Source organism: Pholcus phalangioides, unplaced genomic scaffold, assembly GCF_987345545.1.
Source record: "Pholcus phalangioides strain wild (caught in Gottingen) unplaced genomic scaffold, Ppha-v1.0 ptg000002l_1, whole genome shotgun sequence".
Lineage (NCBI taxonomy): Eukaryota > Metazoa > Arthropoda > Arachnida > Araneae > Pholcidae > Pholcus > Pholcus phalangioides.
The window spans coordinates 1,956,249-1,973,781 of record NW_028301595.1 but is presented as its reverse complement, the minus strand read 5'-3'; the positions used below and the strand labels follow the sequence as shown (position 1 = coordinate 1,973,781).

At 38.6% G+C, this 17,533-nt stretch overlaps 1 protein-coding gene across 2 annotated transcripts in view; it reads left to right on the top strand.

Annotated features, from left to right (window-relative positions):
- LOC149089052 (guanylate cyclase 32E-like) overlaps nt 1-17,533 on the top strand; it is a 270,710-nt gene that overhangs the window by 245,435 nt on the left and 7,742 nt on the right. For both annotated transcript variants that reach the window (XM_089236936.1, XM_089236943.1), the window contains 6 exons: nt 340-444; nt 5,806-5,877; nt 8,052-8,217; nt 8,443-8,592; nt 11,517-11,700; nt 14,120-14,260. In XM_089236936.1, coding sequence (XP_089093062.1) covers nt 340-444; nt 5,806-5,877; nt 8,052-8,217; nt 8,443-8,592; nt 11,517-11,700; nt 14,120-14,260 — 818 coding nt within the window. The remainder of the gene's footprint in view (nt 1-339; nt 445-5,805; nt 5,878-8,051; nt 8,218-8,442; nt 8,593-11,516; nt 11,701-14,119; nt 14,261-17,533) is intronic.

Here is a 17,533-nt window from a genome sequence, read left to right as displayed (position 1 = left end):
AAGTGGTTTTCTATTTCGCCAAACTTGGCGTTGACTAATTCTTTGAGCGATAAATACGCCAACAGGGAATGTGGAAAATGTTCGCTGCTCCAAATATATATAGTAGTCATTATTATTTTTTTGTTGGAGTGTTTTTAAGGAAACGTTACAGTTGAAATTCTTAACGTGACGTAATCAAACCCGTGGGTGGAGACACCAAGTATATATAGTGATGAGATGAAAAAAAAGTTCTGCTCAAATTTTACTAGATCTGTCAGACCGTAATCTCATAAAAACTTAATCTTATTTGGACTAATTGTACAAATATTTTTAGAATGCTAATTGACATCATAATTACAGATCCGAGAAATGCGCCAAGAGAACATCAATCCTTTCATTGGAGCCTGCGTCGATGCGCCAAATATTTGCATCATTTCACTTTTTTGTGCCAGGGGAAGCTTGAAGGTAACAACCGTTGATATCATTATTACGTATTTAAATATGGTGTTGGTAACAAAATTCTATTGATTTCAGCACCCTAGAGTGCTCGATGACTGTTCGACTTCGTAGTTCGAAGACATTGATTTCTCGAGTGATCACACCATTGAAGAATATACGTTTTGCTCATTTCAGCCTGTAGATTCAGAGTTGCCATAATTGCCGATAATCAAATTCCATCACTAAATAAAAACGAGTGATTATGGGTAAATGCAGAGATCCCGTCAGTAATAAACTGCATATATTTACACGAAAATGACGAATATCATAACGGCCATAAATTATTTTGCATGTACAGGTGGCTATAATTAAACTGGTCTTACTCAGACATACAGGGTGGCCACAAAACAATACGATTTCCGATACACGAGCCCTTAGCTGCCTCAAAAGTCATAGAATGCGAATGAAATTCGAGGTATGGGTATTTGTGCAAAGTATACGCTCGAGAATGAAGAGAAAAGCAAAACTGTACGTCTCGCGGTTACGATCACAGCAACAAAATTTCGGAAAATTCAGACAACAACACTCACTTTTAAGCATTGGAAAGTGATTGGCGCAGTAAAAATCCGCGAATGGCATTAGAATGGAACAGTGGCGAAGGACACACACAAACAAACAAAGAAAATCTCACCCAAGGGGTTTCTTCTGGACTCACCAGAACTTCTGGCTGCAGAAATGTGATCTGCATTGGTTGTTTCCACGTGTTCCCTTGCCTGCGTGCAGCGCAGGCGTTTATGGTGCTAGAGGTACCGCTCTAACGCCATTTGGGGCCATTCAAATATTACGTAAGCAGATTTTCAGCCATTTTTGACCCCCCCCCCTCTTCTCCCTTGTCAGCAAAAGTCAGCAAAACGCTGACCCCCCTCCCCCTGTCAGCAAAATTTCGTCAGCAGCTTAGAATATTTCATATCTTCAAAAAGGGGTGGTTGATGACGTAAGCAACCTTCAAACCCCCCTCCCCCTCTTGTCATCAAAAGTCAGCAAATCCGAAACCCCCTCCCCCCTCCTCGATGCTGACGTAATACTTGAATGACCCCTTCATGGTTTTTTACTGCACTGTTGACTTTGCAATCTATAAAAGTGAATGTTGATATTTGGAATTTTTTCAAAATTTTGTTGATGTGACCGTAATCGCGAGCGCTAGGTTTTCGTTTCTATTACTCTCGAACACATACTCTGAAGCACCTACATCTCGAATTTCACTCTCATTCTTTGATTTGTGCAGCCGCTAGAAGCTCGTATAATGGCAAAGTTATTTTATGGCCACCCTGTATATAAAACCCATTCTGGTTGACGTATTTCATTGAAGCTTGATAACGTGATCAGCACGTATTCCCAAGAGATCGTTACGATCTGTCCGGGGAATTTGTTAGTGTTAGTAGACATCCATGCCCGATCCGGGATTCGAACCCAGACCTGCACAGTCAGAAGCTAGCTCCCTAACCACTGGACTGCCAGGCGGCAAAATACGTTAATACGTTATGTTATATGGATCTTGGAGGAAAAGGAAACTGCAATGAAAATTAAGTTTCGAATTTACACTACCAGGTGAGAAATTGGCGCGAATAAAGAACAACAAATACAAATTGCAAACATAAAACTTTATTAAATCACAGCATTTGTCATTGCGCGTTAACAATTTGCGTTAATCACGCGTTCAAAGCGCGTTACAGAATGTTCGACAATATAGCACTAACGGTTTCTTGAACAATAGCAACAACATGTCGTTTATGTTTATTTTCAATTCAGACAGAGTTCGTATGTTTAATTAGACTTGGAGCACTCTCTCTCCTCGAGGTCCAAAAATGTGGCCGACAACTGAAGGAACTGTGTTTGGTGCTCACTTTTGATATGTTTCAAGTAGTTATCACTTTGAGGTAATTTTGAGAAGTTTTCCGAAGAGAGACCTGGGGCTTCCTAGTTCTCGGGACATGAATCCCTTTGACTTCTGAAACATAATAATTCCATGTTGCTACAACATGATACTTTTCGTGCTATATTGTTGCTAGCCCAAAAGCCTTTCGCGTATGACGCAAATGGAATGCACATAGAACAAATGCTGTGATTTAGTTTTGTTTCCAATTCGTGCTTCTTGTTCTTCATGCACCCTTTTTTTGACCTTATGGCCAAAATTTGAACTACCTTTTTTACATATTGTAGTTTTCTTTCTCTCCCCCCCCCCCCCCCATGGTCTATATCATAAGTGTTTTTTAACCTTTTTTAGACGATGGCTTCCTTTGACAATATTTTCTTCTCGTAGCCCCCGTCTAATCCTGGGCCCAATCCACCCTGTCAGAGAGAGGATTCTCCTTCCCAAGAGCCGAATTAAATGGGCCTTAAATGGTCGGTCTCGTAAATTGCGGAACGATCCAATGAAACTACATAATAAATAGCTCCTCCATCACCTTACCCTGAGCTAGAGTTCAGTGAGTTTCCCTCTTATGGGGGGTTTTATGCAAGGCCGTCTCAACATTGGTCCTAGGGCAAAGTGGTGTGGGTCATGATTACAAACCCCCGGGTCATGATTACATTACCCCCGGGGCAGTCACATTTTTCCAGACTTGAAATCTTTATTTCTTAGTAGCTAATTTTTTTTTCCTTCACAACTGTCAGTGGCCCCCTTTAACTGCCTTTCATGGCTCCCCTTTTACCTGATTTTCACACCCTTAGAACTTTATTTCCAAAAACCCTTAGAATATCCTAGGACCACAAGGGGAACATAAGGCCTCAAGTTGAAAACCACTGGTCTATACAACGTAAGTTTCAACGAAATACGTCTACCAGAACGGGCTCTACAAAGGTCTGAGTAGGATCAGTTTGATTATGACAACCCTGCATTTATTCAAGGACAGTTTTTTTTCGCTCAATGAGTCATTAGTCGGCTGACCATTTTTTTCTCGAGAAAATTACGGGATGTTGGGATTTCCGTTGGTATACACGGAAGAATACTGGACATTGCCAATTATCCCCAAAACTATGCGAAAATTAAGCAAAGTTACCAAATATTTCTAAAATTACTGAAAAATCTAAATGGCGGAAGATGAATTCTACGAAAAGAAAACGTTTAAATATGGCAAATGTGTGAAAGGAATATTCTTATATACAGTCGTGTAAATAGCATAATAAATATAATTTATGGGTTGGGAAGATAACTTTAATCTTGGGTTTCAATAATGAATAACAATTCAAGTTGGCTTCAGTGTCGCATCGGTGCTCTCCTATAACGTATAAGGGGCAGTTGAAGAGTAAATTCGACGTCCCCTCTAGTCCAGCGCCCGGGACACCTGACTTACCTGCTCCCCCACCACCTCACGACCCTGCTTTAGCACCTAGTTTTAAAATAAGTGAAAAAAACGGGACATTCTTACAAAAAATTCGGTACAGCCAAAATTCTTTACGTGAAAATACCGGAATGTCCTAGGGGAAACGGGACGTATGGTCAACCAAAACATTTGGGGTCTGTTCAATCGAGCAGTCCAATTTTTTTCTTTTTTTAGAACCAAAACTTTATTCAATAAAATTCATTGAAAAACACAATACAATATGATGTAAAATGCGATATATCTAAACATATGCAAGTGAATCGATATATATGAGTTGTCTAGGGATAATTATGCCCGTACAACCAATCAACGAAATTAATGACCATAATCGAAACAGTTTTCACAGTCATGTATAATGTACATGTTAATAATAGTCACAAACATAAAGCGGCAATTTTAATTCAAGTACTGTATTCGCGTAGTCCCGTGATATACATTTAAGAATAGTCTTCAATGTTAGTGACAGCAGCAACGTAACTAAATAATTCCTTTTAAATTTAGAATATAAAGCTATATTTGTTAATTCGAATAGCAAGGCATCGTAAATTTTGGGAGCTAAATAGACGAAGTGTTTTTTAAATATCTCTTTTCTATGTAAAGGGATTTGAAATATTTCACCAGTCCTCAGAGAAATGAATTTTTTAGGAGAACATGTATGCTTATTTTTATGAAGTGTCAATATCGATTTGTAGACAACCAAGTGTCGTAAACCCAAGATGTCTTTGACGGTAGCACCAGAAGTCAAAACCGAATAATTTAAAAGTTTGAGAAATCTATTTTGAGAGGTTATGATAGGAAGTAGATTGGTTTTATAATCACATCCCCAAGTTGTTATTCCATATTATAATGAAGATTGTATCCATGAATAGTATAATGTTCGTAAAAAGGAAGGATGGACAATTTTATGAAGATGATAGAACCTGTAGAGAAAATATCTAAGTTTTTTGGTTAGTATAGCAACGTGAGATTTTCATTTCGGGAATCCCATTACATTAGGACAGTTGCAATCATTTCTTGAGCAGTCTATAAGATGTGATTTGAATACTATGTCTGAATTGCTATCCCCAATCAAGCTGTAATAAATAAATTGAGTTTTTTGGCGATTCAATTTCATATCGTGTTATTATTGAACCAATCATTGATTATTAGAAGATCGTGTTCAACCTGTCGTTTAAGCGAATGCACATCAGTACAGGAATAGAGAATTACAGAATCATCCGCGTATGTTATTATTTTACCGAAGAGTTTCAACGTACAAAAATCATTAATGAAAATGATGAAAAGAATCGGACCTAAAACAGAGCCCTGAGGAACTCCTTTTGTTATATTTGTGTATTCGCTAAAACAATTATTTATCTTAACTCTTTGTTTTCTATCGTCTAGATAAGACTTGAGCCACTAACATTTCACCTCTAACACCAGCGTCAGATAATTTATGAAGTAAGATCTCATGATTGACGTTTTCAAATGCTTTTGAGATGTCAAGGAAGAGAGAAACAGTTTGTTTATTTTGGCCAATACTTTTGTATAGACAACCCTACAGAATTCTATTAAAGCATTTTCGGTTCCTCGATTTCCCGAGAAACCATATCGATTAGGGGCAAAAAATTTACAGTTGTTTAAACAAGTTAATAGTCTATTTTTCACCACCGTTTCGATTAATTTAGAAAAGATAGTATAAAAATATAGATAGTATATAAAAATTAATATCCGCAAATTTTCTTCCGCAGTTCTAATTATATATTATACCGTCAGAGCAAATAATTCAGCGGCATAGCTAAAGACTGCGTTTTGGACAACTGAATAATCGGTCCGACACCTGAATAGTGATTGGAAGAATCGTCTCGATAATTGAATTCAATAGCGGAATCCAATCATTGCCACGGTTTGACGGAATTCAATTTTCAACGCGAAAAATCATTGAAAAAAAAATGCAATTTTAATACAAATACCTTTAACTATTTAATTTGACGTGAATTTTTTTCGTTGTATGTCTCGATATAAGGACATCCTCAAGAATCCCGACATAAACTTGGACACGGTGTTCGTGGCGTCGCTCGTCGCTGATCTCATTAAGGTGAGTTATACATGCTTTACCCGGGAATATTAAGAACTTTTTTTGTTTTTCTTCTAATTTGCTGTTCGTTAGTCAAATGCCGTTTTACTTTAACCCTCTTTCCGTTATTTAGACTCGTTCGTATCAAACATCTCGTTGGTAGTTTTAATTAAATTCCGACGCGGCCGCCATGATGATGATGACGACGTCACGCGTCCTGTTCGTGCTCCGTTCCTTTTAAATGCTGTCGTGAGAGTGTAAATTGGAGTTCCTCTGAATGCGAGCGGGTTTTAAGGCGTCGATATTCAAATGCCAACTTTTGTTTTGGAAAAATAGGAGAAATTCTGTTGATCCGACCACCGCGGGATAGTACTTGGTTCCGCCTATTTGTTAACGGGGTCGGTAGCAGCAAGATAAAGTAAAAGGGGGCGTGATATAATCACTACTACTACTAAACCGCATATGCATTCTCGTCCATGTTCCTTTGCGGAAACCTCTAACGAATTGGTACATGTTGGAATGTACGTGAAGTGAAACCTGACGTGATGTTTTTTTCCGTGTAATGCTTGTTATTTGTAGTGCTGCCATCTGCCACCATTTTTTCTAACTATGAGTGAAGTGTAATGATTGAATAATTGATAGAATCACTGAAAAATATAATTCTCCCTCCATTTTCTGTGTAAATTTAATGAGTTTGGAGTTTGCAATGCCACATACACCAATACCGGCCGAGAGCTATGACGTCACGGACCATCCGCATGTGTGTGTGTGTGTGCTACAGGACGTGCTCGTGGGGGGAAAGAAAGAGATGATCCCGAGATCGCGTCCGTAGGGCCAGCTGCCATCATTCTATCTAAATACGGAGCGATTATGATTCTCGTACTCCGAGAACTGCTTATCCGAATGTAGCCCAATTTTTAGGGTATCTTAATGAGACCATGGGAGAGGGATTTATTTAAAAAAAATAATAGTTCAATTTTCAACCACCAGGTGAAAAATCAGTGCTTTTACTGCATTTCCTTTCTTCCCGTGGACCATATAGCGTACATATACAAAGTTTCATTGGAATACGTCCACCAGAACGGGCGCTATATAAGTCTGAGTAGTTTCAGTATACTGACACTGGCCGCCACAAGAGTAGTGCTGACAGGGCTCCAGCCCTGAGGCCCGGGACAAATAACCATTATTTTTTGTTTTTTCATGCTATAAATTCGTTATAGAAGGACCCTTGTCTGGCTTGGGGAGAACGCCAAAGATAGGGCCCTGCTCCAGGATGTGGGGCCATGACTCCGACTTATGTAGCCCCCGTTTTGGAGGACGTATTCCATTGAAACTTGGTATATACGCTATATGGTGCATGGAAAAAAAAGAAAATTGAATAAAAAAAGCCGAACTTTTTCACCTAGTGGTTGAAAATTGAACTTTTTTTTTTTAAATTTAATAAATCCCTCTCCCATGGTCTTATTAAGATATATCGCCTTCATCAACGACGAACCAGCGCAAGTTCCACGCTGCGCGGGATAAGCATCGGAAGCTTCTTCCACTATAATAGAGCTATTTGAAACTCCAGGCTGACTCATCCGCCATCTTTGACCGCAAGTGTGACGTCAATGTTATTACCGCTACAGCCAATTGCTTTTTCGCCTTTTACTAAAGATCATTCATTCATTCAGCCAATTGCTTTTTTCTATACTGTTTTTATACTATGATATCGGACGTCACCTGATTTTTTTTTTTTTTTTCAAATGTGGAGGATGCGACGAGTCCTCCGCTCACCTTCCTAGGCTCCTCAACTATGACAGAATACCGATATCGTGGTGTCGCCAAATCTATTCTCGTGATGAATAGATTTGGCTACCTGGCGAGAATAAGACGGGATTTTTGTTTTAATTTGAAGTCGAATGTAGGTCTAGAGGCACCGACATGAAGAAAGCATCGAGAGAGGGTTTAAAATTGCCAGTCGTCCTGTATTATACGGGACCCGAGCCTTTATACATGGGGGGGGGGGGGGGTGTACGCTGCATTTTATATTCTTAATTATTGAGGTGGCTCAGGCTCAGCCTCCTCACAGAATTTATTGGATGGGGGGGGGGGGTCTGGGCATCCCAGGTTCCGGCGCCTTTGTGTAGTTCTTAGTTTCTAATTTCCACGGACTTTATGAATTTGTTTATGTGTGCTGTACATTTATTACACAGGGCATGAATTACATCCACGAAAGCGAGATTTCTTCTCACGGCAACCTCAAGTCTTCGAACTGTTTGGTCGACAGCCGTTGGGTCCTACAGCTGACAGATTTCGGTTTCCACGAGTTCAAAGCAGACCAAGAACTACCGAGCAGCGAACAAATCAAGTACCAGAAAAGTATGTCCGTTTCTTGTTGATAACGGCACAAAAAAAAAAAAATATCCATATTCCGGAGATTTATACTGCATAGTGTTTACGGATAGTTCTTTATGTGCATCTGTCAATTTGATAGATGGACCCTGCCACGAAGCTGGGCTGGAAGAAATCTCGGCAACGGGATAAGTCCGGTGGCAGAGTTCTGGTGTTCATTCATTCATTCATTCATTCGTGTCAATTCGATAGGTCTCATATGGACGGCACCAGAGATTCTCAGAGCCATGAATCCACCAGCGAAAGGCACTCAGAAAGGAGACGTCTATTCGTTCGGTGTTATCCTCCACGAAATCATATTCCGCAAAGGCCCCTGGGGGCCGAGGACCCTACCTCATAAGTGTGAGTCTCTAGTGATATTATCAATATGAAGGAATACCTTTTTAGCAAGTCTAATTCAACGTTTGATATCTTAAAAATGGGAGTGAAAGCACCAAACAGGTGTTCCAGGTCTTATCTTGTGGCTCTTTCTTCGGTAAAATATTAAGAAAGAAAGGATTCCATTGGAAAAGGGGCAAATTAGGCTTCGTAAACAGTTGTCTGGTGCATTTATTTACATTTTTAAGGCATCAAACGTTGGACCTTATTCCTCTTTACTGATCAGCAACCATACACATGGCGTAATTGGTGAAATATTCCCTACATACTTTTAACTTAAACAGCGTACACCCCGGCTATCCAGACAAATTCCAACTACTACTAAACCACACATACATACACCTCTTCCATATTCCTCTGCGGAACTTCTAACGAATTGGTACATGTTGAAATCTACGTGTCCGTGTTGTGAACCTAAAGTGAATCTTGTTCCTGTGTAATGTTTGTTATACTGCTGCCATCTACCACATATTTTTCAAACTGTGAGTGAAGTGTTATTATTGAAGATTTACCGTTGCAGAAGCCCGTTGCTCTCTGTGGCGAGTCTTTTTAACGGGAAATTCGGCTCGCATTCGCGCTTCGAAGTTGGGAACCCACCACTGGTGGGGTTAGGACCCGGGGTGCTCGCGATGCGAGTCGTCACTATGACCACTCGACCACCACAGCGGCTACAAATTGCAACTGCTCAGTATCCACAGGCATCGCGAATGCACGCAGCTATCCGCATGAATCGTGACAGCGCACCATCTATCGTTCGTACACTGTGCATAGTCGCATTGCGTAGCCATTAACAGTCGTCGGTACTACGCACAAGCTATCCACAGGCATCACTGCTACACATCAGCTATCCTTTTACGAATCTCGTATATGCATAGCTATCCGCAAACATCGTGATTACGTACCGGCTATCAGCAGGCTTCGCGACTATGCGGTAACTATCCACACGAACCTCGATTACATGCCAGCTTATTCGCACAACCGCCCAAGTGACGCAGTGGTAAGATGCTCGCCTTCCATTATGAAGGTCACCGTCAAGGTCCACGGGTTCGAATCTGGCCAAAGAACATCGGAATCAAGTTCTTTGCCTACCGATCCTACCACCACAATTTCCAACTCCAATAGTTAGAAATTGCCGTATGGCTATATATGACCGGAGAATTGGTGTGCAATAAAGTAGCTTGTTCGCATGAATCGTTACTGCGCGCAAGCTATCGATTGGCATCGCCGGCGACAGCTATCGTCACGAATCTCGGCTACGCGAGTAGCTATCCACAGCTATCGCGACAATCAGGGGCGGCTTAAACGAGAGTGCAAGGGGTGCGATGCACCCTGGCGGCAAGTTGGAATGGGCGACAGATTGAGTTTTATTCGGACACAAAATTTTTTTCAAAAATTTCCAATAGTAAAAATTCACATGACCATCACGCTTTTGAGCCATAGTCTGACGACCAAATTGTTCAAAATACTTGAGGGAACAACGGCCAAGGCCTGGGACCGTAATACGGTATTACCATATTTGTTCGAGAAAAATACGGGAAATTTGTCTTCGAAATACGGGAAAATACGGGACATTGCCAATTATTGCCAAAAATAACGCTAAAAGTGAGTAAAGTTGCTAAATCATGCGAAAATCACAGAAAAGTCGCCAATCGCGGGAAATAAATTTTTTACACTTGAAATTGCAGTGCATTAAAATAAAAAACATGACAAATATGCAAGATGAACAATGTAATTTGCTATCGTAATTGTCATAGTTGGGAAGATAATTTTATTCGTTGATTTGGTGAATAAAATGAAGAATAAAAAGTCAAGTTGGCTTCGTTGAAAATACGTGAAAAACCTGGACATTTCTGCGAAGAAGTTGGAACAGCCAAAAAAACACAAAAAACCGGGACTGTCCCGGGAAATACGGGACGTATGGTCACCCTAGTAATACCAGAAACCATCCACTCCATCACAAGGGGCAATTGTGCATTTTGGTGCCCACAAATATTAGTTTGTCCAGACCGGTTAAATAAAGGCAAAAGAATAATTCGCGAAATTAGTAATATATTAATAAAACTCGCCTCGTGTGTTAATAAATAATCTTTACAGGAGAATTGATGGCTCACCAATAAGTGCTGTTTTGTGAGTTATCTGGCAATGGGTGAGAACGGTAAAATAATTCTGGACTGAAGCGGAGAACAACCCCCTTCAAAAATGAGACAGTTTCTTCAAAAGTGGGACGTATGGTCACGAATATTTTCTCGATAGACAATAATGTGCGGCTTTTTTTCTAAAAAGAAATTGGTATAAATTTAGGGTCCCCCCCTCCCCTAGGCAAAAGCCCTGTCAGTCTCCCACCAAGGTACTAGTTTGTAGGGTCCGGTCCTTCAATGTTCAATGTAGGGCGGCAGGTACGTTCGAGACGCCCATAATGCACCGGCTATCCTTACGAATCTCGACTACGCGTGTAGCTACCCACGGGCATCGCGATTATGCACCAAAAAGCACTCCATAACGATCGAATTCGGAAAACAATTCTCTCTTTAAATTTCACATTCCATTTGGGTTATTAATTATCGAATCGGGGGGGGGGGAAGAAAAGATTAATTCAGCTGCGTGTGCATTAATTAATATCAAAAATTCAAATTAAATCAGCTCCAAATTGAATCACTCGAGTGGAAGAACTTCCTCTCGGAGACGCAATTTTACAGAAGGATTTAAACGAAGAATCTCACGCTCGAACTATTTCAATTCGTAGTTAAATAAATTATTTCGTCCGTGTCGTGATCAAGAAAAAAAAAATAAAAAGTGATGTATCCTTTTTAAAAGTCTCGGTGATTATTTCCTGCTGTTGGTGACCACGTTATTCGACATCGTGACAGTTGATGCGTCTATTTTTTCAGGTATCATCGAGAGGGTCGTAAACCCGCTGGTGAACGGGGGCAAGATTTTCCGGCCACCGATCCAGGACACTGACTGTCCCGAATACCTTAGGTGTTGCATGGACGAATGCTGGGACGAGGATCCGGACTCGAGGCCGGATTTCAGGATGATCAGCGTCAAGCTGAGGGAGCTGCTGTCCGAAGTGTGAGTTGATTTGAGTCTACCCTTGAAACGATTCACGGAAAATCCACCACCACGCTATTTACCGACAGGAAATCACCGCTAGGAATATTCAACGACAACATTTCATCATCAGTGGGAACTGAGTGACCGAATCATTGGTCAAGTGAATCAATGTGTGATCGTCATATGATCATTTTTGTCGCACCACGGTCATTTTTCTGCCCACGAGGGCTAATCAGACCGGGACCTACAATTTATTGCCGGTTCCGATTGGCAGCGTTGGAAATTTTGCATTGTATTCACCGAGAAGATTAGTGCGCGCACCCACTCGAAGTGGGGACTCCCTGCGGTCGTAATCTTCTTCTGTGGTCATGTAGCGTCAGAGGGAGGGTGCGGTGATAGGAACGGATGGACTTTAGTCGCTGGATGAGGACGGCCGCATGGTTCTATCCTGTTGGTTCAATGGACTGGAGAGCGCTGGATGGTGTGGCATTCTTAGTGGACATGGCGAGATCTTGGGTTCGCGGGTGTTTTCTGTGGTTGATTGCGTTGGTCGGAGGCTCGCAGGTGCAGTGCTGGCGGGTGTTCCGTCAGTGTTCCTCGTTCGCTGGCGTTGATATCTGGGCTCTTCCGCGAGCGTGGTCGTCGCTGTCTTGGGACGCCCCCCCCCACCCACCCACCCACCCTGTGGCTCTTGAATCGAAATGTTAGCTGGGCCTGGATACCAGGAGTGTTTTTCCAGCATGGCCCAGCCGAAAGGTAATCTGCTTATATCCCGCAAGGAACAATGCAGGGGCCATGTTTGGTTTGGTGTGTGGTCATGTAGCCGTTTCTGTTGTAACCCTGTATCAGAAAAATTTCTGACAAGGGCGAACCGGGTGTCGAACTCGTGACACCACTAAACATCCTTTGGTACTTTAGGCGAGTATCTTATCGACCTGGACTACCGCGCCCTTGGTTATGTGAGTAAGTTAAGGTCGCGCGCGCCGAATGATTTGTTGAATGAGTTAGCTAGAAAGTGAATGACTGAATGAGAGTTTTTGAATGCGCTAACGAAAAAGTTAGTGAGGAAACGTATGAGTGACCGAGTGAGTGATCCTATGAATAACCGAGTGAGTGATCCTATGAATAACCGAGTGAGTGATCCTATGAATACCCGAGTGAGTGAGTGTTCGTATAAGTGATCGCGTGAGTGGATGAGTTACCAACTGAGTGACTGGTCATATGAGTAACCAAGTGAGTGGATAAGTGAGCGACCGTATGAGAAAACCGGTGAATGGGTGAGTGACAGAGTGAGTGAGCCAGTGACTATATGAGTGATTCACTCGCTTGCTCATTCACTCATTTGCTCCCTCACCTTGACTCACTTGATCAATCACTCACAGGATCGCTCACTTGCTCATCCACTTACTCGATTAATTGTTTGTCGGTAAATTTTAATAGCTATGAATTGTCATGTCGGTGAATTGCGTGACGATGGATTTTCTGAGCGGTAAATTTTCATTTCGGTGAATTGTTGTCAGTGAATTTTCCGCACAATTAATAATTAATAATCTCTTAATTTTATACGAGATTATTAAGTGTAAAGAATTGGATTTTTTTTACTCGTCTTGACAGATACTTCGGCTTAACTAAAATAAAATGTTCATTTTCAGCTAAAATAACAGATGCTTCTTTTGAATTTCAATAACAGATGCATTGTTTAACTGAAATACCAGATGTTCTTTTTTGAACTAAACTAACAGATGTTTATCCTCATTTAAAATAGGATGCTTCTTTTAAGTTAAAAAAATGCTTCTGTTGAATTTCAATAACAGATGCATATTTCAAACTGAAAAACTAGATGCATATTTCAAACTGAAAAACTAGATGCATGTTTTTAACTGAAAAACTAGATGCATATTTTTAACTGAAATACCAGACGCTTCTTTTGACTTTTAATCACGGATGCATATTTTCATCTGGTACAATAGATGCTTCTTTTGAACTGGACTAACAGATGCTTCTTTTGAGCTTCGATAACATATGTTAATTTTTAACCGAAATACCAGATGTTCTTTTTGAACTAAAGTAACAGATTTTTATCTTCATCTAAAATAGCAAATGCATCATTTGAGTTTTAATGACAGATGCATATTTTTAACTGAAATACCAGACGCTTCTTTTGACTTTTAATCACGGATGCATATTTTCATCTGGTACAATAGATGCTTCTTTTGAACTGGACTAACAGATGCTTCTTTTGAGCTTCGATAACATATGTTAATTTTTAACCGAAATACCAGATGTTCTTTTTGAACTAAAGTAACAGATTTTTATCTTCATCTAAAATAGCAAATGCATCATTTGAGTTTTAATGACAGATGCATATTTTTAACTGAAATAGCAGATGCTTCTCTTTTAAACTTCAAACTTTAATATGATGCGAATATACTCTTAGGAAAACGAATATCTTCGATAACATGATCGCGATTATGGAGAAATACGCCTGCAATCTCGAAAGTCTGGTTCAGCAAAGGACGCAGCTGCTGATGGAAGAGAAGAAGAAGACCGAGAACCTATTGCTGAGGATGTTGCCCAAGTGAGTTGTGGTATAAAATAATCCCATATAACAGCATTTCTCAACCTATTGTCCGTAACAATGGTGCAGGGGGGTCCGCAGGCAGACCTGGTAATTTTTTTTCTAATTGAACGGAAAATTATCGATTGTGAAACTGATATTAGTAATATCTTCTTGGGTTGAAATGAAAAACTAGAGTCTCAATTTGTGGGTGACGATCAAGAAAAATACGGGGAATTGCGATCATATACACGGAATATCGTAAATTGTTGTCGAAACATGCAATTCTTAATGAAGTGCCAATTAACGCTGATGTTACTGAAATTAAGGATTGATGCAAACCCCGCAGTAAAAAAATGTATTTCACGAAAAAGGAAAGTTAAAATATCTGGTGATTACATTTTATTAACGAAAAATACGGCAAAATGCGTTGCTATAAGCCGGGAAAATCACCAGTTATTGTTAAAATTGTTGAAAAATCACCAATGGTAGGCAAAGGCAACTAAGGTTAATACTATAAAATTCCAGTTTAAATGCAGTGCCCTGAAAAAAAAAGTATGAAAAATATGTGTGATGAGAGAATATTCATATTTATAGTCATAATTATCATGTAATGTAGTCTATAAAGTTATAAAAATTATATGCATTCATAATTTCATTGAAGATAAAATTAAATGTAGAGACTCGTTGTGAAAAAAGTGACAATTATATGGAAAAGTCGGTCCGACCAGAAATACATGAATGTCCCGTAAAATACGGGTCATAAATTCACACCATTCATATGAGTCCGTGGAAATGTTTCAGGCACTTTACTTGGGTTGAAAAAGTTGAGAAACGCTGTCATAAAAAGATATACTGCGCCCGATGAAATTCACAAAGGATGAGATATTTTTGGAGCTATAAAGTTAAAATATAAGAATGAATATTTACACGCGTGCCATCTTGAGGTGTAATTGGAAGCCCCGAGGAAATTTCGAATATGGAGTATTTTGCATAAATCTGAATACGTAAAGAGACTTGTATGATCGCGTCGACTCGAAACATATTCATTATTAACCGAAAGTTTTTCCTTTGGCTTAATTTTTGACAAAGTTGGCGCTGAAAATAGCTGATGTTTGCGTAAAGATTTTAAGGAAAGATTTCATTTTGGAGATTATGTTTCTCTCGTGTGAAAATAAAGAGGCCTCGTGGAATTAATTAGCATGAGATGAAGTGTCTCTGGCCCTTCTCTTTCTTCGGGAAAACACCTGTCTTGGTGTTTTACGAGGTATCTCATAAAGTCTAAGTAGTTTAAAAATTCGTAAAAATTTTATGTAATTGGTACACTATATTTCCAAAAGTCTGTGTCTTTTTTAGAGTTCAGAAATTTTCTTGAATTTCTAAAAAATACTGGGTGAATCGTTCTGCGATTTCGATCATGGAAACCCTGTGCTTGTACTTATAATTTCCAGTGAAAACTTTGTCACGGGTGCTGTTAGGGGACCGACAAAAACGTAATAAGAAATATTTTTGATCAACCGTGTATCAGACAAAGCTGAAAATAACTTGAAAAATTGAAGAAAATATATTTTACTAGCTTTGTGCAATATTTTTGTGCATATTCGGGAGAATGGCACGTATTCAATATTCTTGAAAATATAATATAAATGTTTTGTATAAAAATTTTATAGTTTTCATCGCACGATTTTTGCTTATAACGTGCGGAAATTTCGATAAATTCTAACGAAATTCACAGAGAACATGACGCCATGCATGAGACACACCGCATACAAATTTAAAGTATGGCAGACAAATTTTTTTTTGATGAGATATGGGTATCTTTCGTAAATGCTTATTAATTGCGTATGCGCAAGAAATATAAATTTTATTTTATTTTTTTTTTCAAATTTGATATTGCCAGATATGTTGTGCAACTTGTTTGAAAATTCTATCTGATCGTCATAAAAATTCACAAAAATAACCATAATACAGTGAGCAGTAATTTCGAAACTTCCTGAAAGAAACCAAATGATAAGAGGTTTTTCCACAAATTCCTATTTCGATTATTTTCTGGGATTTCATCATTGACTTCAGTTTATTTATTTTGACATCATATATACACTCGAGTTTGTGCTAAAACACTTCTCTTACTTCTCTTACATAACATCAGGCACTTGTCTTCGTTCATTCGCATAATGGTGTGGGTTGATTATTGTAATAATCAAATGACAGTAAATAATCTTATACCAATTTGCGGAAACCCTCTTATTCAGGTTGCTTTCAGGAAGTTTCGAAATTGCTGTTCACTGTGTCATCGATATTTTTTCTAAATTTTCATTACATTCAGATGGAATTTTCATACAAGTTGTATTATATATTCGGCAATAAAATTATATAGGAAATAAAATTTATATTTCACACATACGCAATTAATAATCTTTTACAAAAAATAACCATATCTAATTAAATAATGATGCGCTGCACTTTAAATTTGTATGCAGTGTGTCTCATGCATAACGTCATGTTGTTTTCTGTGAATTTCGTAAAAAATGGTTGAAAACTCCGCATGTTATAAACAATAATCATGCGATGAAAAAATTACGGAAAACTTTTATATCTTCAAGAATATTCGTGCTATCCTCACGAATACGCACAGAAGTATTGCACAAAGTTAGTCTTTTGAACTGTAATAACATAAACTTCTTTTTTATGGAATAACAAGATCTTATTTTTTAAATTAAAAAAATAATTGCTTCTTTTAAACCGGAATTGCAGATGCTTTTTTTTTAATTGCAAAACAACACTCACAAATACATGAATACAGATTATAAATAATATACAAAATAAATAAATAATATACAAAATAAATAAATAATATACAAAATAAATAAATAATATACAAAATAAATAAATAATATACAAAATAAATAAATAATATACAAAATAAATAAATAATATACAAAATAAATAAATAATATACAAAATAAATAAATAATATACAAAATAAATAAATAAAGACAACAAATCAAAAGACAAAACATGCAGCTCTTAGGGACCCATTTGGTCCGTCCTAGAGCTTAAAAAAAAATTCTGTGTATAATAATAAATGGCACGCTCTTGGTTTTATTTTTCTCTCTTTCTTTTATAATAGATATTTCAAATTTTACCTTGGTTACCTGTTTATATTTTCAATAAACTTTTCAAAGTTCGTTAGAAAGTTCAAAAATGCGGAAGTTTCTTTCTTGAGACGTTTATTTATTCTTAGGTCTGATCATTTTTTTCCGAATTTGTTACAAATGGTTGGTCCTAGGTAAT